This window comes from Alosa alosa, chromosome 10, assembly GCF_017589495.1.
Source record: "Alosa alosa isolate M-15738 ecotype Scorff River chromosome 10, AALO_Geno_1.1, whole genome shotgun sequence".
NCBI lineage: Eukaryota > Metazoa > Chordata > Actinopteri > Clupeiformes > Clupeidae > Alosa > Alosa alosa.
Genome location: NC_063198.1, coordinates 5,622,524 through 5,648,934, shown reverse-complemented (window position 1 = coordinate 5,648,934; position 26,411 = coordinate 5,622,524). Strand labels below are relative to the sequence as shown.

The window sequence follows — 26,411 nt, the reverse complement described above, 5'->3', positions numbered from 1 at the left end:
CGAGTGCTTCTGTCTTCTGCAACCTTGTGATCTGCATGCAGATGCAATCTCCCCCCCCTTTCCTGATCATGGATCAATACCTTTACAGTAACAGTACTGACTGCAGTGACAGCAACCATAAGGAGGTCGGGGGCTAAAAGCGGGAAAAACACACACACTCAAACACCTTCCTTTAAGCACGGCCATCTAAAAATATGCCCTCTCCTTGAAGTGTGCCTGTGACTACTAATGAGATCTAGAACTCAGGGAGGCCTTACATCAAGGCTTTTTCCCTCCTTTCCATCTTTCTTTCTCTCTCTCTTTCTCTCTGGCTTATCACTCTGTGTCTATCGCTTTGTTTCACACACACACACACACAAGAGGCATCCATAAGACTACACACACACACACACACACAGAGGCATCCATAAGACTGCACACACACACACAAGAGGCATCCATAAGACTGCACACACACACACACACACAACAAGAGCATCCATAAGACTGCACACTCATCACCGTTGTTCATCCCCTCCCTTCCGTTCCCTACACCAGCACTGGGCGGCATTCTGGGCTGTTTGCCCAAGCTGCCATTAAGATATTCTTGACATTTTCAAAGGATCACGCCGGTTCCCTTTTCCTTTTTCCAGGTTCCTGCCCTCACCCTTCATCTCTGGAGTCTGCGGCTCCATTTCTACGGAAGGATGGGCTCTGTGGGTGTTGTTTTATTATTGCCAGATATCGTCCCAAACAGTGTGCAATGACTAATCTCCATTAGACACCAGTTTAAAGCATTTCTCCAAAATATTATAAGATGTAGTCATCTCCTGAGACCAGGTTGCATCCTTAATGTACTCCTAGTTGCAAAGACTTGTTAAAGGCGTCTTTTAGTCTTGGACTGAACCCATGGAGTTTTGTGTGGTATTTGTCCAATTCTGTGGAGAATGTGGGATAAATATGGGAACGATTACTCCTTGTATGTTGGAAAGTAATAACACTGTCTCAGTCTCAGTATGATGTCATAGTGCCAGGTGTCCTCTTGAGTCGACCAATCAAAAGGGACGTGATGAGGAAGTGGTCAGGCCCAGTGTTGATGTTTGTGTCGCTCTTCCCAACTGTAGCATCATTTCAAGTGCTTAGTTTTCATCAGGGCTCCTTTGAGGGGGAGAGATGTTTGCATCCAGGAGTTCTTAAGGTCACAGAGAAACTTGACTTTGGATGATTACTGCCCCTCCCTGATTACCCTGGTTCCCCTGATTTCTCTAAAAATGGTGAGTTAAGAAGAGTGTATAGATGGGAAAATACTCACCTCATCTGTTGTTTGTCTCTTTATCTAACTTTGAGCTCTAAGGAAAAATAGCTCTGACAGGAATTAAATAGTGGGAGGGTATTGGTATGAACATCCCGAGCAGCATGTTGGAACTGTTCAGTGAATATCGACTCCTACGGGCTATAAGGTCTGGAAAGCATTAGTGATGATTGAGCTAATGGAAGAAGCAAGCTAGCTGGTAGAGATTCCCATGTCTTAAGCCAACTCTGATGGCTCTTGTACATCTCGTAATAATTACAACACTCGCACGAGGCGTAGGTGTGTGACCGAATCGGACTCAAATTTGTCCTCAGGATGAATTTGTGTTGGAGCTTCGCTTGGGAACTTTGCTGTCAAAACCAAATTGAAGAATCTCCACTAACTCAGAAGGCTCTGAGTTCCTGAATGCCTGCTGCACTTGCACAGATCTCCCTCTAGAGGGAGTATTGGACATGGCCATGTGGTATGAGGGTCTTGGACCCTGCAGGCAAACCCACCACCTCACGGCAGTAGACCACCACGGCATAGCAAAGCCTGCAGTGCAGACCCTGAGCAACACAACCGTGACAAATGCTACTGTGTATAAGCCATGGGTGTGCAGGTGCAGGTTATTCACTGTAATCTCTCCTAGATCTAGACCTGCACGCACTTCTCAGGTTATGTGACCCCAACCTCTCAATCTCTAGGCTGTGATTAGGGGTGCATGTAGAATGCCAAATTGAATGTATCTAAATATCCTCAGTGTAGTCTGTGTGAATGATTAATTTAGAGGAAACGGAGCAGTGAACGTGAGCAGTGTTGAGGCGGCCTCGTCAAACGCGCCGTTCCATTTCAGTCAACTGGTCCGGTCATTAATGACAGCTGCATAAGGTCAAAGCAGGAGAGAGAGAGAGAGAGAGAGAGACAGAGAGAGAGAGAGAGAGACAGAGAGAGAGAGAGAGAGAGAGAATCAGCTGGTCCAACCAGAACAGCTGTGGGCGAGCGCTCCCACAATGTGGACAATGCAGCATGTGCCTGGCTGCCTGCAGTGGACTCTCTCGACTTTGCTCGGAGTGTAGAGCTGGAGCTGGACAGGCCAGGAGGGGGGCTGTCCATCCCTGTGTCCATCCACATACCTCTCGTTTGGTGGTCTTTCCCTCTGCCCCCCTCGGGGGCCCCCCACCCACCCTGCATTGTTTCTCCTTTCCAGGGTGTGACCAAGACCAGGACTTAATGAACACGGCCAGCGAGTTTGCGTACACACTGTGGCCAGTGTCTCTTAATTAAGTCCTCGTCTCCCCAAATCATGTTATCCACATTCACGCCACCATTGTGGCCACTGGCCCCTTCATGGGGCCAGATACAACTGCTCTGCTCCCTAAATCATGTCATCTCCTTGCATGGTTTCATTGTGGCTCCTGTTACTGTAAGCATTTCATTTTGTCGATCATGCTCGCTTCACTTCATAGGGCTATGCCTCCGTATGCCCTGCCAGTCAGCGCCAGAGGCCCAGAAATCTGATGTGAGCCCGCCTCCCTTGTGGGTCAGTGTGCCTGTGTGGCTCTTATTGTTGCAAAGGGACGGGTCAGAATCTGTAGAAGTTGACAATGTTCAGTGCACTCGAGCGTGTTTTATTCACAGAAGAAAAAAAAATCCTTCTGGTTCTCTTCTTTATGTCTTCCCTTGTTTTGGACTGTGCACCATGTTCTCTTCTTTCTCTTTTCCTCTCTCTTTCTCTCTCCCTCACTCTCTTTCTCTCTCTCTCTGGTTGTCCGTGTGAACCCAGCACCTGCGGGCAAATCTCAGCTCTGCTGATCCAGGACTGGCAGTGTGGACGGGGCTCCGGTCAACAGATAAAACCCTCTGCTTTCTTTTCCTCCCATGTCTTCTATTCAGCCCAGTCCAAGTATCTTGACAACCTTGCCTGGTATTTTGGCACGGATCCCTTGAGTGTTGATGTCAGCTGAGGAGGGGGGTGAGGGGGAGAGAGAGAGAGAGAGAGAGAGAGAGAGAGAGAGGGAGGGAGGGAGGGAGAGAGAGGGAGGGAGAGAGAGGGAGAGGGAGAGGGGGGAGGAGTGAGCGGGCTATTCAAGGCACTTGTCCTGTCTCTCACAGAACGAGCGCGAGAGCGAGGAGGGGGTAGCCGCGCGCACACACACAGACACACACATGCATGCATGCACGCTCACTCACTCACTCAGTCATTCTCTCTCTCTCACATACACACATGCATACACTCTCCCAAACACACACACACACACACACACATGCATGCACGTAAACTAGCACACAGACACATTCTCAGGCAGCTCTCAGAGTGACAGGAGCACACGGACGGGACCGGACCGCAGAGAAGAGAAGAGAAAGAAAAAGCCAAAGAAGAAGGAGAGACGAGAGAGGGGAGAGAGAGAGAGAGAGAGAGAGAGAGAGAGAGAGAGAGAGAAGGAGAGAGAGAGAGAGGGAGGCCTGGAGGAGGGAGGACAGACTGGGAGAGCAAGAGAGAGATCAGGACAACTCTGGTGTTTTTATGCTGCTGCGGCACTAACAGCACAAGGGCCCCACTGGGGAGTCGGACTTCAGCAGGAACGGGACAGCGTCGGGGAGAGAGAAACACACACACACATTCACACTCACACACAGACGGAGTGACAGAGACTCTGACACAGGAGCTGCACTTTGACCATGGCTTCAGAGCACACAGTCAGAGAGGGAGAGGTCTCGCGCTCCCCCCGTCCCCTGGCCTGGAGTCAGGGATGGGGCTGGGGCCGGCGGTGGGTCTGGGTCTGCGCCCTGCTCTCGCTGCTTACTGGACTGGGATCAGCTTTTAACCTGGACACCTCGGCTCGACTCATCAAGGAGGGGGCCAAAGGCAGCTTCTTTGGCTTCTCCCTCGCCTTGCACCAGCAACTCACACCAGAACCAAAGAGCTGGTAAGTCCATATGCGTGTGTGTGTTTGTGTTGCGTCAGTGTAGTGTGTGTGTACTAGGGAGGATAAATGGGCTGATGTAGAATTGACATTTCCTATAAATGTGAAGCAAAAGTGACTTGAAAAAAAAAACACTCATTTTAACATGGTCAGAGTCCATTAGTTGGTGTTTTGGTGGGGCTGTGTGTGAAAGCCCTTCCAACTTTTATCACTAAATCAGTTCTATGCTATTACTGCTTGTGTGTGTGTGTGTGTGTGTGTATTTGTGGAATATATGTTTATTTATTTATGATGACAAAGTTAATTTGGAGTGATCAGTTTATCAGTTGTTGAGACGTTATTATTCTGTTTGCTTTGCCAGTTCTGATGTGTGTATATGAAGATGTTCAAAGTGCTTATTCTTCTCTGCATCATCTGGCTCGCACAATAGGAGGATGTGATACTCTCTATATTTACAATAGCCTCTGAGGATGTGATACTCTCCATATTTTAATTGTTGAGCCCTTTGCATTTTTGAGATCTTTAAGTGCTGCACATAAAATGTATTGATCACAGAGAGGATAGTGCATTTTTGTGCCAATCAGAGTGTCCAGCTTCCTTCCTCTGCATCTTGGACTCCTCCTCATTCTCCTGCCCTCTGCTCCTGCGGCTCATTGATGTTACATCACGCGGGGGGTGATTTAGTGGAGTGCAGTGGGGCTACAGGAGTTTCATTACGGTTATGGGCCGTGAGGCTGAGCGGAGCGCTGGCCGGCCACAGCCTCGTTTAAGTGGGTCTGATTGATGAGGCGGTGGGCATGCCAGGTCCGGCTGTGGGTGAGGCTACCATGCTGAATCAGCAGGACGAAACCTGGGGGAGGGAGAAGAGGAACAGAGGGAGAGAGAGAGTGAGGGAGAGAGAGAGAGAGAGAGGGAAACAGCTGTTCTACAACAGTGACAAACCCAAACCTTCCTGACAGGCCATTAAAACATATAGAACACTTAAGGTATTTTTTTTACGTGTGGAGAGGCATTTTAGACATTTGCCTGTAACAGATATCTGATCAGTCACGCAGCGTTTCATCGCTGGCTGATTGGAGTGACACATAGCTTTGACTGAGGAAAAGCTGTGCCTCTGACTCAGCTGTGACTCACTGAAGTGAAGTGAGTGGAGCTGCTTTGGGTGACGCCACAGGGCTACTGTCAGTGGATTTGCTCATTGATTGGTAATGGTGTAACTGGACTAAGCGGCGGTCTCAGGGTCTGTCCCTCCTTTCTCGTCATGAATAAATGATGACGTCAAGCAGACAGGGCTGCCATGACGGAGAGTGACCTATACTTAGGCTACATGGTGCCTGTGTGATGATGGGCTTAATGCTCTGCCTGTCATCTCTCCCCTGCTGTCGGGTGAACAGTGGGAACACCGCTCTCATCTCCTCCCATGACCTATAACTATGTCAGCTCATTATCATTTTACTTTTGGTGGCAAGATACACATATAACATTTCGATATCTATATCGTATCAGGTCAATGTTAGATAGATGTGCTATATCTACGTATAATCTAGGCTAAAGAAGAAACGCAAAAGGGGCGTTGCGTTCTCACTTTTTATTCTACATTTAGACGCTGCCTTGAAGTCGATGGTGGGGGCCCAAAAGACCATATTTCTTTGTCCGATGTGTATTTCAAGAGTTAATTTGCAAAAACAGATATCAGATTCCATTTTTACAAAGAATTGTGCCTTTTTCTTGTATATTCCAAGTAATGTCAATCAAACTTCAGTTGGTTTGTTTTGATTAAGTGATAAAACTGCAAAACAGTCAACTTCAGTTGGATTGATATTATTTGAAATTCACAATAAAAAAATGATTTATGAAAATGTATTAAAATGGCACTTGAACTGAAAGGAACTCTTGGTGTACAACAGTAGTAAAGCCTTGTCTTTGTAAACATGGTCTGTGTGGAGGTGAGGGCCCTTGTGAACTGTAAAATCAGTTCCGCTCTGGAGCTTTTTACCTCTTAGCTTCATGGCACCAGGTCCATTAAGAGACAGAGGCTAGCGGTTTATGGGGAAATCTGTGGCTGTCTGGCTTCTCTGTCTGGGTCTTGTCACACAGAGACAAGAAATAACTTTTAAACCATAATAAATCCAGGTCATTTCACCGTTATTTGGGGGAACATTTTATTAACTTCCACATTGCATTTCTCTGTCTCATTGTGCACCTGTGCACACAGTGCGTCCATGTCAGTCAGACTCGGGATATAACTCATCCTTCAGCCTAGATAGACAGAGGTAGTCAGTGTTAATTTACCACAGGCCCTGTTTAAGTGCTCCATATTTAACAGGCAGTGGAAGTGCCGCATTCTCAGTTTACTCAGAGTGGAGTCGCCCTGTCGCCCTGTCAAGGGTGTGCATATGGGTAAGGGTATACTTTTCCGTGTGTGTGTGTGTGTGTGTGTGTGTGTGAGAGAGTGGAGATATATGTATCTTTTTCTATGTTTGTATATTATGTGTATGATTTACATAATAGGGCGGTGGTTTACATAGGGCGGTGGTAGTGTAGTGGTTAAGGAGCTGGGCTAGCGTGCAGTAGCCTGAAAGTTGTCGGTTCAATTCCCGGCTTCCACCGTTGTGCCCTTGAGCAAGGCACTTAACCCCAAGTTGTCTCCGGGACAATGTGATCCCTTGTAATATAGCTGACATATGTAAGTCACTTCGGTCAAGAAGTGTCTGCTAAATGTAATGTAATGTAATGTAATGTAATTTAGTATGTAAGGATATTTAGGCCTCTGTGCAGATGTGAATATGTTTGTGTGTGTATTTGTGTGTCTGTTTGTGTGTGTGTATGTATGTATGTGAATGTGTGTGTGTGTGTGTGTGTGTGTGTGTGTGTGCGCGCACGCACACGCATGCAGTCATCAGCACTGTCCGGAAGCTTTGGTCACTCGTATGACTCACCTCGACGTGCTGATATTGACCAGGGATGACCCTGCATCATATTTAACTCTGTGGGCCGGTACTTATTGGATGCCTGACAGTTGTGCAATCAGCAAATGCAAACATCCTTAATGACCTTTCACTCACATAAGCTTTGATAGCAAGAGGTGTTGACAACACAGAAAAGTTGTCATGCATTATTTCCTAAATGTAGGTCACGGCAAATAAATATGGACACAAAGAATGTTATCACTCTGAAATGGCCATTTGAAAACACAGCGCTGCATGACTAATAGGTCATAAGAGAGGCGCATGTATAGATGACTCAGATGTGGTCACTTTATCACGGGCATGAAGATGGGTATGAATCAGCCTTTTGTATCTTTGAAGGCATCATCATATCAGTGACGGTGGCATCATCTGCGGGAGATGGGGGTCCTCAAAGTAAAATTGGTCACTATTCAGGGAACAAAACCTAATGTGTGTGGCATGGTATGACTGACCAAAAAAAAGATATCTTCACAAGAAAACCTCTTGTGCTTTTAGTTTCTTGTTTTCTGCCCAAGTGGTGCCAGCTTTGCATCCCCTAAGGCGAGGCTGGAGTTATCGGATCTGTGTGACTGTGAGTCAGTTGTGACTGCAGCTTGTTCTCTCTTATGTGAGAGACGTTTGGGTTACTGTAGCTAATGGCTATTAAGTTCTATTTTCTTTGATTTGGGCTGAAAACTGAGCCTGTGTGACTCTAACTCCTAAATACCATCTCAGGAATGACTCAGGTGCTTCAGTCATGACCTCCAGAATATCACCCATCCAGCCACCACCCAATTCTTCAAGTGACCAGCCCCGAGCCACGCCAGCTATCACTGCCAGCTATCACTTTTAGACGCGGTGTGTGTCTGGAATGCCCGCTGGCGTTTGGCAGGGCCCTGGCTTATCTCCCACCACGCTAACCTTGTCTAGTGTGTGACTGTGTCTCCAGACTGCCCCCGCCGGCCCCTTACCAGCTCACATAACATAGCATAGCACAGTACTCCCCTCCCGACACACACACACACACACACACACACACACACAAACTCTATTGACTGACTGACTGACCGTAAGGTGATCCAGAAAGGTGCTTTGGAAGGAAGGAAGCAAGCGCTGGTGTGTCTCACTTCTGGGGAATGAGAGGGACACACCATTTGTGGGGGAGTGAGTGGTCTTATTGATCTGTCAGTGTCACTCACAGAGTGGACTGTGAATTTCAGGGGCTGCCAATGCTGCCAATGTTGTCTTCTATCGTTCGTCCTCAAGACACAGATGTGTGGGGCTCATGTAGTGATCCGGGTTACTACATTGCAACATACTATTCTCAGTTGACACGCACTTGTCTATTTATACTTGCTATGAGAGTAGGCTCCTGTAATAGCTCTGTTTGCGAGAAGAGAGGAGAGAGTTAAACATATTCTCTGTGCCCGGCCCAGCCTGCGCTGCAAAATTTTCCACTTCACAGGAGGGTGTTTTTTGGCAGTTGTGTTTTGATGGATGCCACAGAATTCACATCACAAATCTCACCTCCAGCACGTCAAAATACCTCAAACACTCTTGGCCAGGTGACTGTGTACGTAATGAGAAACAGCAACAAGCTTGAAGAAACAGCACCAAACTTAGCCTTGCTCTATTTGGTCTAATAGTATGTAGGAGAACACATTGAATTGCCTCTATGTATCAGATGTTCTATACAAATACACTTGCCTCGCATTAAAGTGCTGCAAAAAGCAACCCATGTTGCTTGTAGCCATGCAGTATCCCATGATGGGATCTCCAGAGCTGGTCATGCCTAACCAGGTATGTTGTGTTTGTAGTTCGCCCAGCTCTAACGTGACAATGTACTGTAGGATACACTGCGGTGGTCAGGTTTCAGCCATTTCCTGTGCTTTTCAGGCTAAGTTGTTTCCCAGACTGTTTACTATTGCTTTTCCCCCCTGTTGATTTGTTGGCAAGGTTAGATGGGAGTCAGTGAAGTTTGCCCATTGCCTTGATTGGTGTACGGGAAAACTGCACATAACATTGCCACATAGGAGGAAGAAAAAGACAAACTTTTGAGGGGAAAGTTGTGAACAGACGGAGACCACGGCATGCCCACAGCTAGGTCATGCAATCAAAGGTGTGGTGGGACAGAAACAACAGATGAGTTGGGGAAGTGCATGAAATCCCTATGGATACAGCAGTGCTATTAGTGGCTACATCCATCAGACACTAATGAAAAGCTCCGCAGTCCTACCATCAGTCATATCACCAACCAACAGAGACTGGAGGGAGCTTTTTTAGATGGGGTTTGTGTTTACACGCCTGGATGGCCTTTGGGGATTATAGCTGCCTGTTTAAAGTACTAACACCAACTGAGGGCTTTTGTCTAAATACCAACAGGGCTCGGCATGATTTGATCCATGTTTTTATCATTTGTCTTGGGTGGGCCACAAATGCCAGGCCTGTTAGATGGTGACCCAGAGTGCTTCCTTTTACTGCCACACTTGTGCTTAAGCTGAAGAACTGGAGTGTTCATGCAGCATAAGGCGAAGGTAATAACACTGTCACAGCTCTGTCGTGAAAGATCCATTTAGAACTAAAAAGCCCCGTTGATCTTCATGTTTCATAATTAGGCAACGGAATTACCTTTGAGACCATAATGTTAGCAACGAGCCCCGTGGTTTCAGCGACGGTAAATGAATCCCCCTCCCACCCTCTCTCTGAGAGCTCATCTATATATTTAAATGCTCCACTTCGGGGAAGATGCCAGGGAATAAATCATATTTATGCTCTGACACGCTTGTGTAACAGAGAGCGGCTTCTTCTATTTAAATGACATGTCACTAATAATATATGGCTACTTTGTCTCATGACTTTACAAACGGCTTATCCAGATGAGTGTCTTTGTCGTTTCACTGTGTGATTGGAACGGTGAGAGACGATGGCCTTTGACTCGAAAAAGACATATATTTAAAATGCGGTGGCAGCGTGGAAATGACACTCTTAGTGCTCTTGCTCTTGGACATAATCCATCCACTGAGTGACAGTGGCCGCATAGAGTGCTAACAAATGCACATCTCCCCGGGTTACGTCTCCGTGGCAACATGGCTCTATATTAGCCCCCGAGACTCTGTTTACGTGCTATGTAAACTTGCAAACAGGGTATCTCCCGTCGGGTTGTTGACCCCGGCCGTTCCGCGGCTCCTGCCCCGTTGCCCCTGGCCTCTTTTGGCCGGTGTAGGTGTCAGTGAACCAAACGTGCCCTCCAGCGTCCACTTCCACCCAGGCCCTGGGAGTCAGGTTGCTGGGGGAGGGTGCACAAGATCCCCTCTCCTGCCATTCTTAGAGGGGATGGCGCCTATTTCAGACGTCCATTCAGAATAGCATTAACCCTTTGAGGACTGGCAGGACTGTGATGACTGTCAGATGGCCCTGATAGACAGGAAGTACAAATGCAAAAATAAATCATACTCTTTCTTCCTTTTTTCTCTCTATTATCTCACTCCCTCTCTAGGTGAATATCTATCTATCAATCTATCTCTCTCTATCTATCCATCTATCTCTCTCTCTCATTCACACACACACACACACATATGCACACACACAAAGTGATAAAATCAAATGAAAACATCACAAAGTGGAAGATTGATGGCTTTGAATGCATCCATTCTAATATAGAGCAGTCCGAATTTGTATTCAGTGTAATAAGATGGCAAAATTGCACTCAGAATGAATTCAGATGCACACTAAGACAAAATTCTATTAAACCCTTCAATCCATAATGATCCATTGTATCAATATACTACATGCATAATGCATTAAATCTAGAAGGGAAATATAAGGTGGAATTAGGTTTCTTGCATTGCATGAAGGTAGCTCAGAGAGATCCACTGGACGTACAGTACCAGTGTCCTAGCAACAGTGCATTGTTAAATCTGTCTGGAAAAGGGCACAGTGCAACTCCTTCACACATTCCAAACACATTGAGTGATTTCGGCGAGCTAATTTGCATCAAAATGGCAAAACAAAATCTCCTTTTGAAAGGCGGCTTTGGGACTGACAATGACCCCCGGGCCCTCTCCCCTCTTAAATCAATTCATTATTTTTCCGCCTTTCTTTCCTTTCAGCCTGGCGTTCCTCTGTTGGTGTTGTGGCACCTCTGTGCTCCCATTCAGACGCAGACCTCTTAAATGTGGAGCTGGTGCTCTCCTAAGTTGTGCAGTTTATGTCTTTTAAACGGTGCTCCAATGAGGAGGGGATGGGTGAGGAGTTGGTGCAGCGGATGTGTAGCATAATGTGCACTGCAGATTAGACACACACAAACATGCACATAAATCCACAAAGGCATTCTCTCTTTCCCCTTCTCTCTCTCACCTTCTCTCTCTCTCTCCCTCTCCTTCTCTCTCTCTCTCTCTCTTTCTCTCACTGCACATGCATACGGGCACAAACACAATTTCAGCTTTTTCACCATTTACACATGCACATGCTTGCAGATACTCATACCATCCACACACAAACACGCACACACACACACACGCACACACACACACACACACACACACACACACACACACACACACACACACACACACAGCATCACGTCACCTTTTATAACTGGGTAGTGCGCTCTTTCAGATCTCTTTAGCATTCTGCCGTTGTTCCTCTTTCCCATTGCGAGTCTTAAAGAATGGCCCAGTGGGGATTGGGTGGTGGCAGCGGAGGTGGCGGGGGACAGCGAGGGAGAGAGTGGGAGCTTTCATAAATATTACACTGCGGAGCGGCGCAGAGGAGGGACAGCCGGACAGATCTGCAGAGTCAGGAGGAAACACATCCTCCCCTGCTGGACTCCCCCACACACAGACGTCTCACCCACATCTCCCCACAACACTCTTGTGTGTTAAGGAGGAAACACATCCTCCCCTGCTGGACTCCGCCACAAACAGACGTCTCACATCTCCCCACAACACTCCTGTGTTAGAGGAAATGGTGCAGAAATCTCTGATAACACTTGTTCAAGATGGTAGACAGATAGTGCCCGGATTCAGGTAAAAGTGCATCTTTTTCAGGGCAACGGCAAAGTAATGATTGTGAGTGGTACAGTACATTCAGTTTGAAGCCAAAAACAGCAACTAGGCAACTGCAGTCTTTCCCAGCGCAGTCGTTAGTGCTGATGTCTGCTAATGATGATATCCAGCAATACTATGTGAATGAGGCAACACAAGCCCTGCTGGGAGACTAAGTTAGGATTGGAAAGCCCTCTGAAGTGTTGAAGTGAACAGTGTACGTGTGTGCTGTTGTGTGTTGATGTGTTGTGTGTGCATATGTGTGTGCTGTTGTGTGTTGATGTGTTGTGTGTATGCACGTGTGTGCTGTTGTGTGTTGATGTGTTGTGTGTGCATATGTGTGTGCTGTTGTGTGTTGATGTGTTGTGTGTATGCACGTGTGTGCTGTTGTGTGTTGATGTGTTGTGTGTACGCACGTGTGTGCTGTTGTGTGTTGATGTGTTGTGTGTACGCACGTGTGTGCTGTTGTGTGTTGATGTGTTGTGTGTACGTACGTGTGTGCTGTTGTGTGTTGATGTGTTGAAGTGAACGTACGTGTGTGCTGTTGTGTGTTGATGTGTTGTGTGTACGTACGTGTGTGCTGTTGTGTGTTGATGTGTTGTGTGTACGTACGTGTGTGCTGTTGTGTGTTGATGTGTTGTGTGTGCGTACGTGTGTGCTGTTGTGTGTTGATGTGTTGTGTGTACGTACGTGTGTGCTGTTGTGTGTTAATGTGTTGTGTGTGCGTACGTGTGTGCTGTTGTGTGTTGATGTGTTGTGTGTGCGTATGTGTGTGCTGTTGTGTGTTGATGTGTTGTGTGTGTGTGTTGATGTGTTGTGTGTGTGTAGTGTGTGTGTATGTGTGTGCTGGGGTGTGTACTGTATGTCCTGCTGCTGACTGCTGGACTGGAGGTTCTCTGTCTCCGTCTCCGGAGTGCTGGTCTCTCCAGGCTGCATGGCCACCCCCTGTGGCCGGCCAGATTAATTAATCATGACAGGGCCTCCTGCTCTGATAAAGACTCAATCTCCTCCAGCGCCGGCACGCCAGGAGCTCCGCACCGATAATGAGTCCAGATTGGAGAGGGGCCATTGTGCCGAAAGGATATTGGAAAGATGCAGGGGGTAGTGGTAGAGGTGTGAGGTTTGTGTGTGTGTGGTGTTTGAGTGTGTGTGTGTGTATGTGTGTGTGTTGTGCATGCATTTGTATATACCGTATTTGTATGTCTCTGTATGTGAATCTCTCTGTCTGTTGTATGTGTGTGCGTGAGTGTCTGTGTGTGTGTGTGTGTGTGTGTGTGTGTGTGTGTGTGTGTGTGTGTGTGTGTGTGTGTGTGTGTGTGTGTGTGTGTGCATCTACTGTATGTGTGATTTAGAGTGAGCACACGTGTCCATGTGTGCGCCTCCTTGCTAAATCTCTGTTGGCTATGGGTCAGTCTCCACTCCAGCCCTGGGCAGAAAAGACAGCCGGCATTAGTATTCAGCAAGAGCCTCCCGCAACACGGTGTTTCCACTAGTGATCTAGTGATGCCTGAGCTGCGCATAATGCACTCACACAAACATGTCTGAGCACCTAGTAAGCTGCTATTAATACCTGTGCTTTTTAAAAAAGCATCTCTTTGCACTGACCTCATAGGGGTTTATAGGAGGAAGACTCATGTTGCACTCATGTTTACAGTATGCAGTTGGACATTCGGGACCTGTAGTCTGGACAATGCACTTTCATAGTGTGTGTGTGTGTGTGTGTGTGTGTGTGTGTGTATGACCTCATTGGCTATTCTTGGTCTGTAACACACATCTAGAACTTGACACAAATTCATTCAATGTAGAGGAAAGCTTGCTGAATGCATGCATGCCACATAATATGCTGTTGTTTTATTACAGCAGGCTTGTCAATTGACTGGTATGGATGGTGGCCATTTGTCAATCCATTCAAGTGAACAGAATGAGTGTGCCGGCTCTGAGGTAGAAGAGGCAAACGTCAGAGTTAATATGCGGCTGAATGCGGTGAGAGGGGCCTTCATGGAGCCCCCAGGACCCATATATGAGGGATTAACCTGGCCACTCATGCACAACTAATGGGGACGAGACGGCTGTGGTCAGTAGGGGAGGGGCCAGAGCAGTTATGCCTCGCAATTCTTAGTCACCAATTAGCGTAGAAGAGAGCACGCGTGTGTGTGGACAGAGTACCGATCACAAAATTAGGATCTGGCCCAAGGCAAGGGGAGGCTGACTTGCAATGCAGATGGTGTGTTTGTGTGTGTGTGCATTTATAATGTAGTATCTTGGTGCACCTCAACTGCAACTTGCATTCAGTAACTGAACACTATCAGAAATACTTGTAATATTTCAGTAATCGAACTGAAGTGAGTCAGTGTTAGTGTGTGATCAGGTGTGTCTCTCTCTCTCTCTCTCTCTCTCTCTCTCTCTCTCTCTCTTTCTCTCTCTCTCTGTGTGCACCCTTTGCAAACCTGGGACAGTTACCCCATCTGGTTCCAAGGAAGGCCATTTACTTATTGATTTAAGAGGAGGCAGGTGGCTCAAGGAAAACAAATCAAATCCAGGGCTCCTGCCTGCTGCCATGCCTCATCACATTTCCACTATGAATGGAGTCTTTTCATGTTTTATTCACCGATAGTACAGGTTCACTACCATATCAAACAACACACAAATCAATTAAATCTCTTTAATATGTCCTAGTGACAAACGTTTTTCACTCAACACCTGATCACATTTAGCAAGGGGGGATTACACACTCAGAATTACACACTATGATGTGTATGATACCCAATGTCCAATGCAATATATGGGCCACACAAACTAATGCTAATTTCTCCAGATGCTACAAAATGCCACAAATTACTCAACTGATTTGTGCAACGTGTCAATAAATGATTTACTCTGTTAATTATTTGTATTTCTTTATTTAGACAATATGACCTTGCAATAAATGTTGCAAGCGTAATGTTAATGTAATGTCTGTTGATGTCATTATATGATGTCTATTTGGACAAAAGCGTCTGTTGAGAACCATAAACATAACAAACATAAACATAAAGGAGCAAATATTGGTGTCACTGCCTGTTGTCACGGCATGGGTTCCGCTGTGCACTCAATTGGCCCTGTTCCACTATGGGGTAAAAGCCCAGGGTCTGGGGTAAAGCCTCGTACTGTTTGTATTTCCATGATTGAGGCCGGACCGGGGCCGTGTGGGCCAGCCCCATGCCATATGTATTGCTCTGCCGATTCCAATTACAACCCCAAGTGTCATTGTATGAAACATCCTTATGGATTAAATAGATAATTGTAATTATTGAATAGCAAATGTATGTTTTTGTCCGCTGTCATGCAAGTGACACCTGACTACAGTTAGTGTGTGTAAATGGCGCACATAAAGTGTCAACCGGCCACTTGAAACTTGTAGCGTGCCACTGAGTGAAGCTCAGGCGTGATGAGGCCTCCCTTTGGAAATGTGCTGCTGGCGCAGCTGTTCCTGTCCATCTCTCTCTCTCTCCCCCCTCTTCCATTCTGTCTCTCATCATTCCTTTTCTCTCACTCATTCTACCCTCTTGTGCCCTTGTGTCCTTCTCTCTCTATCTTTCTCTCTCCCTCCCTCTTTTTTTCTGACCAGTTCTGTCCAGTCAGGCAGTCTGGCGGAGATACGGGATAAAGAGCCGTGTTGGCAGAGTCACCGTGCAGACATGTCAGCTGTTGTTTTCTTATCAATAAAGTGCTGAGGCTAATCAGCTGGGAAAACAAGTGGCTTTCAGTAAAACTCACTCCTCATTTGCCTCCCCGAAGACTCTTTTCTCTCCTTCTGCCCCTCTCTCTCTCTGTCACCTGTCTGTTCACCTGTCTGTAATGTCCACCAGGCCCCGCTGACCTCTGTAACTCTTCTGTGTACTCGCTGGTCCTCTTTATGAAGGCAGCTGAGATCAGCGTAGCAACCCATGTATTGCTTTTAAAGCACCTGAGTATTTGAATTTCCTGCTGATTTATGTGTCCTATCAAGGCTGCCTTTGAAGATGCGTACCTGTGTAGTCCAGTCAAATCTCCCCTCAGGCAGAGCAGTGCTAGTCCATGTAGCTTTGCCCTGCCCTTGCTGCTCTGGGTCTTGTCTGAGTCTCGCCCGAGGGGTAACAAGGCCAGATCTGAGGACCTTTAGCTCCCCTTTGGACCCTCGGAAAGACGATGATGGTCTCAAGAGCAACAAATAATTTCCGGACAAGCGAACAGAGGGATGTATGGATGGATGGATGGAAAGAGGCAGAGGCAGGCGCTGGGTGGAGGAGAAGAGGGATGGACAGCAGCAGAAAGAGCTGAAGAAAGAGGGGAAGAGGGATGGACAGCAGCAGAAAGAGCTGAAGAAAGAGGGGAGAGGCCGGTGGAGAGGGATGGCCACAGGGGTAGAATTGATTTCCAACAGCTGTGCTCTTATGTAATTGCCCTGTAGAAACAGCCTAAAGAGAGAGATTATGTGACGTCTTATGACTGGGACGGTGAAACACTTCTGCATTGTTTCGACTTCAGTACTGGCACGATTATTTATGGTGACAACTAAGCTCTACAAATCTCAGGTTATCTTACAACTTCTGATTTCAATGACTTTTTCAGATGTTAAGGAGTCACCCAACCCATCCAATCCAAATCATCCCAACTTGATTAATGATTTGCTTTTATGTCGTGAGTCATGCCATGGGGATGGATTCCAAACAGTATTTGAGAAATTACCAGGATTAGACTTAGATGGCAAAGGCTTGGATAAAAAAAACGAATCCAGCTATTTCAAGAATGCTTCATCCTGGTTGCCTTTTGGTTCAGTTACCCTGCTGATGGATATGTTGTTAGGGTTCTTTCCTCATTGGAGGGAAAATAATAATCCGTAAGCCCGCTTTGTCACCCCTATTATGTCTTCTAACCTTATCTGGAGCATCAGAGAGTTTTATGGGTTCCTCCTGTGGGGGCTTGTGTTGTGCAGAATGTGTTTTCCTCTCCCAATGGCTTTGCTTTGAGCTCCATCTCATGATGGTCTCTTTGACACTAAGCTGATTTGGCTGATTAGATTGGGTCCTTTATGCTCAGGGCTTCAGACAATGGCCCAGGTCTTTCTTGGAGGAAACGTTGAAGAGGGTTCTCTCTCTCTCTCTCTGCCTCTCTCCATCTCTCTGTTTAGCTCTCTCTCTCTCTTTCTCTCTTTCTCTTTTTTTTCTCTTTTTTTGTCTCTCTCTCTCTGCAGGGTGAGACTTTCATCACACCCATGGCGGAAACGCTTCACGTGAGAGCGGGGTGATGAACTCCATTAGGCAGGCTTCCGCATATACAGCCGGTCAGTCATCATAACAAAGGTAGCACGAGATACAAAAGCTGGGGGTCGAGCTGCACCCAGAAGCAGGGACCCTGCAACCATGGGAGAGAGATGGGGGCAGTAGCGGAGCTGAGCCAAGGCCAATGGAGAGGGCTGGTGGGGGGAAGGGTGGCGGTGCTGATTTAGGTGGGGGTGGGTGGGGGATTGGGTGGAGATTCTGTGGCCCTCGAGAGAGTTAGCGTTGGGGTCAATAAGCACCCACCTCTAGCACTCATGGGAATCAGGCTAAAAAACACACAAGGCCTTTGTGTGTGTGTGTGTGTGTGTGTGTGTGTGTGTTGTGTGTGTGTGTGTGTGTGTGTGTGTGTGTGTGTGTGTGTGTGTGTGTGTGTGTGTGTGTGTGTGTGTGTGTGTGTGAGAGGCTACGAATGGATGACAATTTCTGAGAGTGATAATGCGTTTGTGTGTCTGGTGTTAGAGAGTGTGATGAAAATAGGCTATGATGATGATGTCTGTGTGTGTGTGTGTGTGTGTGTGTGTGTGTGTGTGTGTGTGTGAGAGAGATAGAGAGAGAGAGAGATATAGAGTAGACAGAAGAGGGGGAAGAGCAGTAGATATTTGGGAGTAAGGTTATTTGGCTCCCCATGGGCAGGGTGTCAGTGATGGCAGTTTGTCCATTAGCACCACTGGATCTGTAAGAGCAGATCACACTCCTATTGGCTTTTATGGACTGCAATCTGTAAAGACACCCACCTTTGTCTCACACAATACACACTACACGCACAGCTTTCTCTCTTTTAATGATGTTTGCCAAGCAGTAAATAAGCAGTATATTCAGTATATCAGAATAGTCCATTGTGGATAATCACACACGCGCATACACACACACACACACACACACACACACACACACACACACACACACACACACACACACACACACACACACACAAACCCTCCATCTCCCTCATTTATATCCAGAGATATGGGGGTCATTTAACCTCACCATTTCCCTCTCAATACCCACAGATGACTGCAGTCCAAAGTGAGCTATTTAATGGTAACCATATTAGTATCTGTATTCTGCTTAATCGATTTATGCCGGCAATCCTGTGAAATGATTGTCTGGAAGTGCAGTATTCAATCCCAGTGTGCTAAATCAAATGGTTTATTCAGAAGGCATACAATTGGAGATGCTCAATACAGAGCTGTTTTAATAACTATAAGAACAGGAAGAGAAGAGGTGCATCCTTCACCCACAGATATATTTGCAACATGAACACCCCTTCTCCTATTCACACACACACACACACACACACACACACACACACACACACACACACACACACACTCTTACGCTCGATGGTGTTTTAAGCCCCCACCGTCGACTTCAAGGCAACGCTGCGACCGTCGACTTCAAGACACCTAACCCTAACCTTAACCCTAACCCTTGCCTAACCCTAGTGCCTTCCATGCAGCGCTGCCTGGAAGACGACGTTGGGGGCTTAAAATACTGTGAAACCACACTTACCCACACACACACACACACACACACACACACACACACACACACACACACATTTCTTTACTCCTCCAACCATCCTCTTTGGCACTGCTGGAGATATGCTGGTGTTGGGCATTCCATTCCAGCGCATCATCTTTCCCACTCGACACGCAGATATGAGCGCAGCCAAACGGGGAATGGGGAGCAGCAGCCTCTTCCCGGAGCAGCCGGCATCCTCCATGTCCAATCAGCGGATTAGAGGGGAGAGCTGAGGGGTGGACGGAGAGGGGGACTTGAGTCAGCCACTCGCTGAAATTGCTTTCACTGAACAAGAGATAATGCATCTGTGTGCGTGCATGTGTGTGTGTGTGATGGAATGTCGGAGGATGAGAGAGCGACCACTTGGAAAAATTACGCTGTTCTTGGGCTATTGTATCAAAATAAAAGTGACCTTTTTTGAAGGTCACCTTTAGGTTATTTGTGATATTAAATCTGAAAGTCTCTTGATGAAAGAAAGTTTTAATGAAGTAACCCTGTTGGCACACTACTGTATGTCAGAGTGAGTGAATGTGTTTGTATGTTTGTGGATAGTCCAGTGGACATTTCAGAACACGTTTGCTTACGTGGCTGAGTGAATGTTATGGCTGCGATGGTGTTTTCTATAGTGGCCTGGAGCCTCTTGCACCAGCATGTTCCCATCCTCCCGAATCAAATACTAGTATAGCAGACCTCACACACAGCCGAACACCTGCTCGCGTGTGTATATACACACACACACACACACACACACGTAGAGGAGAGAGGTGTCTCATCATAACGTAAACCTGAATTCCTCGGCCGGTCCACTGAGTAAGGGACTTCGCTTGGCTCTCTCGGCTCAGCGTTGTTTATTTTAAAAGGGGCCTTCCTTTTGCTTGGAACTGAGGTTAGCATTAGCGGTGTTAACAGCCTTATGAATGACTAGCGGTAACACGGGTCAGATGCCACAGGCTCCAGGGCTCTCACTCGCTCCCATGCGGCATGCTTGTGTGGCACGCAAGCGGGATGGCGCAACGGGAGAGATATGCAGCCCGGACCACTATACAGGGAGACAGCAGGCTGGAGAGGTAGGGACAGGAAGGTGGAAGGAGAGAGAGAGAGAGAGAGAGAGAGAGAGAGAGGGGAGAGAAGAGAGAGAAAGAGAAGATAGAGAGAGGGAGGGAGAGAGGGAAGATAGAGAGAGGGAGGGAGAGAGAGAGGGAGGAAGAGAGAGAGAGGAGGGGGGGTGGACTGAAGAAAATAAATGAGGTAAAAAGGAAGGGGAGGTGAGTCAGGCAGCACTGGGCATACAGCTGTCTTGACCTCTGTACCCCACTCCACTCCACTTCCACCCCCCCATCCCATATACCCCCCCCCCCTTCACTCTTCTGCCCTGTTTCCATGGCCACTGGTGCGCGTCCGTGCAAACACAATGGAGATGGTGTGTGTGTGTGTGCGGGTGGGGAGGGGGGGGGGGGGTGTGCGTGTGACAGCTGCGCTCAGGTCACTCTGGCGCTGCTCCGTGCTGAGTGACCACCAGCCCCTGTGAAAACCTCGTGCTGAGACATGCCATAACGCTGCCACAACGCTGGGAAAACGCGTGAGTCAGACGGGTGTCTCCCACCTGCCCTCAATCGTCGTATGTGAGTGTGTGTGAGTGTGTGTGTGTGTGTGTGTGTGTGTGTGTGTGTGTGTGTGTGTGTGTGTGTGTGTGTGTGTGTGTGTGTGTGAGAGTGTGTGTGAGTGTGTGTGTGTGTGTAAGTGTGTGTGAGCTCCCAACGACTTCCAGGGTCCTGTGCACTGCTCCCTGTCAGGCCCTACTGTTCGTCTGGCCTATTTAAGCGCTATCAGCTCAGCTGTATTTATAGCCAGGGGTTTTAGCGCGGGACGGGAAAGCTCTAATTTAAGTGTGGTGCCAGCCGAGGCCCTCACAGAGCCCAGCTACTTGACAGGGACAGCCCCCACCAGCGCTGGGAGGAAAATTACTCTATCTCTCTTTCTCTCTCTCTCTCTCTCTCCCTTAACTTTGTGTATCCCCTGTTTCTTTTTTTCTCGTTCTCTTTTTCTCTCACTATCTATTTATCCGTCTATCCCTCTCTCCTTCCGTCCTGTGCAGGCTTTCTCACTCTCTGTGGCTTCTGTCATGGCTGAGAGAGTTGGATGGAATGTGGCCCAACGGTGTGTTTTTAAAATAGCCTTCCAGGATAGAGCCAGGCCAAATAAGGCAGAGAGCCCTGCCACCACCCAAAATATCAGCAGCCATGCCGCTCAGAATAAAAGCCTTTTTTTAAAAAAAAAGAAAGAAAGAAAGAAAAGAAGGAAAAAGAAAAGAAAAACAGCCTCCTCTGTGGGGTCCTGGTCACCAAAAGAGAGTGGGAGAGAAAGTGTCTCAGCGTGAGGTCATCGGGCACGTCGTTGTTATTCATGAGCAACACGCCTCCACACAGCACCTTGCTGAGATGAGCTGTCACTCAAACAGCTCAAATGGCCATCCTGGCTTTCTTGTTTACGCATTCCGTGGATCAGTGAGGTGGAATAGGTTAGCCGTTAGACAAGTGGACTGCCCGTCCGATTCTCCCATGCTACAATGGAAATCACATCCAATGTAAACAAGTGAACCCTGTCCTTTGTCTGATAAAAAAAGCCTCAGTTAAAATGAATTGTGCCAAGCCGTTCGACCACAGATTGATACACTGGCCATTTTAGGATCCTGGTTGTTCATAAAAGGGGATGTTTTTTTTCTTCCTGTAGGATCCTGGTTGGGGCACCGAGGGCCCGAGGGGTTGGGGTTATGGGGAACATTCACCCAGGTGCTCTCTACCGTTGCCCCATCACAGCAGAGGAGTTTGACTGTGAACGAGTGGACATTGATGGAGATGGTAAGGGAAGCAAACAGACACTAGGCAAAAATACCAGTTTTAACCAGTGAGAATCACATTCATTGTTTGGAGGCACAATGCAGTCTCGTAACACACAAGGGAGTCTTCTAACTTTGGTCCCATGTCCGCACAGTGAGACTAGACCGTGAGAGTAAAGACAACCAGTGGCTTGGAGTTACAGTGAAGAGCCAGGGCATTGGAGGAAAAGTTGTGGTAAGTATGGGGCTCGGTAGAAATTTTGAAATGCAACATATTTATTAGAGAGAGAATTTATTCCCCTTAACCAGAGCACACTTGTGCTGTTTCATTAATAAACATTTTCTCTTCTGTGTGAAAAATATTTTCTCTTCTGTCATTTTCTCTTCTGTCATTTCACTTTCTCTTCCTTCTCTATCTACACTACTATCTATCTATCTATCTATCTATCTATCTATCTATCTATCTATCTATCTATCTGTCTGTCTGTAATCTTTCTGTCTGTCTATCTGTCTATCTGTCTGTCTGTCTGTCTAGTAATTAATCAATCAATCAATCAATCAATCAATCTCTCTATCTCTCTATCCTTCTATCCCTCCATCCCTCCACTCCAGACGTGTGCCCATCTGTATGAGCTGAGGCAACGTGTGAGCCAGCCCTCGGAGACGCGCGACCCCATCGGCCGCTGCTACGTGCTGAGCGAGGACCTGACGGAGCGGGACGACCTGGACGGGGGCGAGTGGAAGTTCTGCGAGGGCCGTCCCCAGGGCCACGAGCAGTTTGGCTTCTGCCAGCAGGGCATGGCCGCCAGCTTCACGCCCGACAACAACTTCATCCTGTTCGGGGCGCCAGGCACCTATAACTGGAAAGGTAAAGGGAGGGAACTGTGTTGGGGAAGCATCAGATCTTCATTTGGTGTGTGTGGATTGAAGATTGTTTACTGTTTATTGTTTATAAGATCCCCATTAGCTGGGGCATAAGTGGGTGTGCTATATATTAAAGCTCGAAAGCATATTACAGTTTTTCTCAGTTGCATTGGTGCATTTCTCAAATCATCATTAACATTTAGTGCATTTCTCAAAACAATTAGTGCAAACTGCACCGCAGTTTACAGTGGATTACCTACAAAAGCACATATCTTGCTCGAAATGCTTTGTTTATGTCTGAAAAGCAAATATTTATGCCAAGGAAACGGTCAGTGGAATCAAAATGACAAGTCCTGACGCCATTGTTTATGTCAATATAGTCAAACTGTTTTGTCTTGTTGTCAATATGACAGTTTACTCTGTGCAGTAAGCATTTTCTAATGAACAATGCGCAAGGCAACACTATTTTCTATTTCATATAAACTCACACATTACTTTGTGTGTGGAGGGGGTTGATTGCAGGACAGTGGATATGTTTCAAAGTTTTTACTCTTGACAGACATTGTGACAGCTTTTACAGCACTGTGTAAAATGAAAAATGATCAATATACAGTAAAACACCCCTTGGTCAGAGCTGTGCACCACTGTACATCTTTCTATACATCCTGACGTTCCTGTCTGTCAGGTCGGATATATGTATATGCTAGACAGGCTATGACAACTAGTTGTGACAGCTAGTTCAACACATTTGCAAGTAAAGAAATTAAATTTCTGTGATGCGATGAAATAAGGCAAATTTGTTTTATGGGGTAGGACTATTCAGCATGGAACCAGTATAGCAACAAAACATTAGCAAAATGTAAAAAACAGCAGATATTTGTACAAAATCAGTTGATACTAAATAGACATGGCATGGACATACAGTACTAAAGCATTGCTGTTTGTTCAATATGGGGAGACACTGCTTTAATGATGTACACACGTGATAAAATGATCTGGAGTTTGAACAACAATTGAGGATTTTAATTCCTATCTGAGAATTGTGCCAAAGTGACTGAGAAAAAAATTATATGAAAATTAGATTTTTGACAGATAACCATTTCATGTTCAAGAAAGTGATTTGTTATATTTTATTTGCTGTCTGTAGTCTGCTGTCTGTAAATGTATAATTTGTTCAGGTTCCACTTTACTTAAGAGGTGTGGCAACTAGATTTATGAGTGTGTGTTAATTGAAAGTGTAGTAATTAGCTGGCAGTCTTTGCATGACTGATGATGCAGCTGTCAGTTCATTCATTTACATGATGGAATGTCAAAATCCTGGCCCTCTCCAAAAACTTTATCGCTGAGGTAAATCAAATGTTTCATTTAACTTCAAACTCTCAAAAGTTTTTAACAGGGAGACAAATGATGTCTTTTGCTTTCAAGCATTTCCATTTGGTTTTGGCAAAGCGTGTGTGTGTGTGTGTGTGTGTGTGTGTGTGTGTGTGTGTGTGTGTGTGTGTGTGTGTGTGTGGTTGCATTCGCTCACTTTTTGTGCCAGGGTAAAATAATGATGCTGTTTGTCTGAGGGCTTTTTCGTATGAAGTGCTTGTGAGTGTCTTTGTGTTTTTGGACTGTTTTTACTGTACAGAAGGTTTTTGTACATTTCTATAGTTATCCTGTGTATGTACCTTTAGGAAATAAGTTCATGTATATGTGTGCTTTTGTGAATAAATTTCTATGCATGTGTCCGTGTGTGTGTGTACATTGGAATATGTGTGTGTGTGTGTGTGTGTGTGTGTGTGTGTGTGTGTGTGTGTGTGTGTGTGTGTGTGTGTGTGTGTATGCGTGTGAGTGTATGTGTGTTAGCATTATTGCAGCAGCATTTTGTATTAGAGTCTTTGCGTGCACCAGTGTATATCCCGTCATAATTAGTTGTCTATGTCCCATCTGTGCCCTAACCCCGCTCACATCCCCAGGAGAGATGCATGTCCAGCTTCTCAACCAGACGGTGCTGGAGCTGGGCTTCTACGACGACGGCCCGTACGAGGTGGCCGACGAGAAGCAACTGAATGCCTCGCTCATCCCCGTGCCGTACCACAGCTACCTGGGTACGGCCCAGCCGTCCCTCCCCTCCGGTCCTCCCCCCAGGACCCCCAGTGGGAGGGTATGGAGAAAGGCCACAGAGGGGCCCCCACACTGAACCTCAAAAGGGCTGGGATGTGTTTGTCATGAGACCGCATCTCCTGCGTCCAGCCATCCCCAACACTGGTCAGGCTCTGCCCTGCCTCTCCTGGCTGGCTCGCCAGGCATGATGATTTGGCTGTTAGCTCCACATAGTTTCCCACGTGAAATCAAATTTGGTAAACAGAGCCGTGAACGTCCCTGATGTTTTTTTTTGTTTTTTGGTCAGGCTCTGCCAGTGGGCCTGGTCAGTGTCCCAGCAGAGAGTGGGCTTGCCCCTCGACCCCTCGGTGGGGGCTGGACTCTTTAGAGGTTCAGTCTGGGCCTCTCTTGTCGTCCTTCTGGAAGGTTCTGGCCTTGTTAAGGCCAGACCTGAAGTCACTATGAAAGCACAGTACTTCTCACCGGCACCTTTTCTTTTCTTTGTTTCTTTCTCTCTCTTTTTTGTTCTCCTGTCACTCTATCACCCTTTTTGTCACCACCTCACCTTCATCCCCTTCCCCTCTGCACCCTGCTCTCTCTCTCTCTCTCTCTCTCTCTCCTTTTCTCCTCCTGTGGGGCCCCAGGGCTCATGTTCTTGGCCAGTCCCACTGAGGATGCACTGGTGTACAAATCACTGGAACCCAGCAGTCGGCCCGTGTTTGAGGATGTAGCTCAGAATAGCTACCTAGGTTTGTTGGCCCTCTCCGTGAACGAAACAGAAACCCCCGGCTACTTTTTTAATGGGAATCGTTTTGTAGTGGCAGACTTACCCTTTCCGTCAAAACTCTTTTTGCCTGGATGCAACTGTAGCATTTGTGTGTGACTTGTGTGGGGATTATGAAAAGACTTTTAGGCCTCCTGACTTTCTCCACATAGTAAGACACTGATTGGTATTACTACAAGAAACAAGCTAATATGCAGTAATCCCTATGTTTATGTATCGAGTTAAAACCATAGCAATCAAATACTAGTATAATACCCAGTATAATTACAGTAAGTACTGTTATTTTGATTTTTCTGATTGATGTTCTGCTCAGAGCTTGTTTATGTGGCTGTGCTGTGTAAGTCGGTGCAATGGAGAAAGCCAGGAGCTGTAGCATAGCAGGCTTTTATAGTGAGTCTTTGGTGTTTGGTGTGTGGAGTTTTAGTGTGCTTTTCGTCTTTCGCCTTTATGTTCGGTCCTTTCCTGTTAGTCTGCTGTCTGCATGTGTGTTGAGTTCGTGTGACTCGGCCCAGGTCCTTGGTGGAGGTTTTTTGAACAGCGTAGCAATACTTGCGTCACTAGCTTCTTCAAAAGTAGCCATTAAAACATTGTTTATCCTTCCGTCTTGTAGAATCCTTGTGTTAAAAGTACTTTGATTATACCTAGAGTAGTTGTGTATGTCCTAACACAGCTCTAATGGATAACACCTTGACACCAGTGTATTGGTCCTTGCAGAGGAAATAGTCGACTCTGATTCTCTTCAGAACATTTCTCACACAACTTTACCTCTTCTTTCACTCTTCTACTCCTTAATAAACCTCTCCTTGTCTTACACTCTCTCCCAGAGTG

General features: G+C 46.7%; 1 protein-coding gene across 4 annotated transcripts in view; it reads left to right on the top strand.

The window, feature by feature from the left end:
- The first annotated feature begins 3,398 nt into the window (after positions 1 to 3,398).
- Positions 3,399 to 26,411, top strand: part of itga7 (integrin, alpha 7) — a 48,101-nt gene continuing 25,088 nt past the window's right edge. For 3 of the 4 annotated variants that reach the window (XM_048254206.1, XM_048254202.1, XM_048254204.1), the window contains exons 1-5: positions 3,399 to 4,200; positions 21,745 to 21,872; positions 22,006 to 22,085; positions 22,463 to 22,718; positions 24,673 to 24,804. In XM_048254206.1, the coding sequence (XP_048110163.1) occupies positions 3,953 to 4,200; positions 21,745 to 21,872; positions 22,006 to 22,085; positions 22,463 to 22,718; positions 24,673 to 24,804 (844 nt within the window). In that variant the 5' untranslated portion in view covers positions 3,399 to 3,952. Of the gene's footprint in view, positions 4,201 to 21,744; positions 21,873 to 22,005; positions 22,086 to 22,462; positions 22,719 to 24,672; positions 24,805 to 25,443; positions 25,549 to 26,411 lie in introns of all 4 variants that reach the window. The other variant, XM_048254203.1, reaches the window with a different exon arrangement.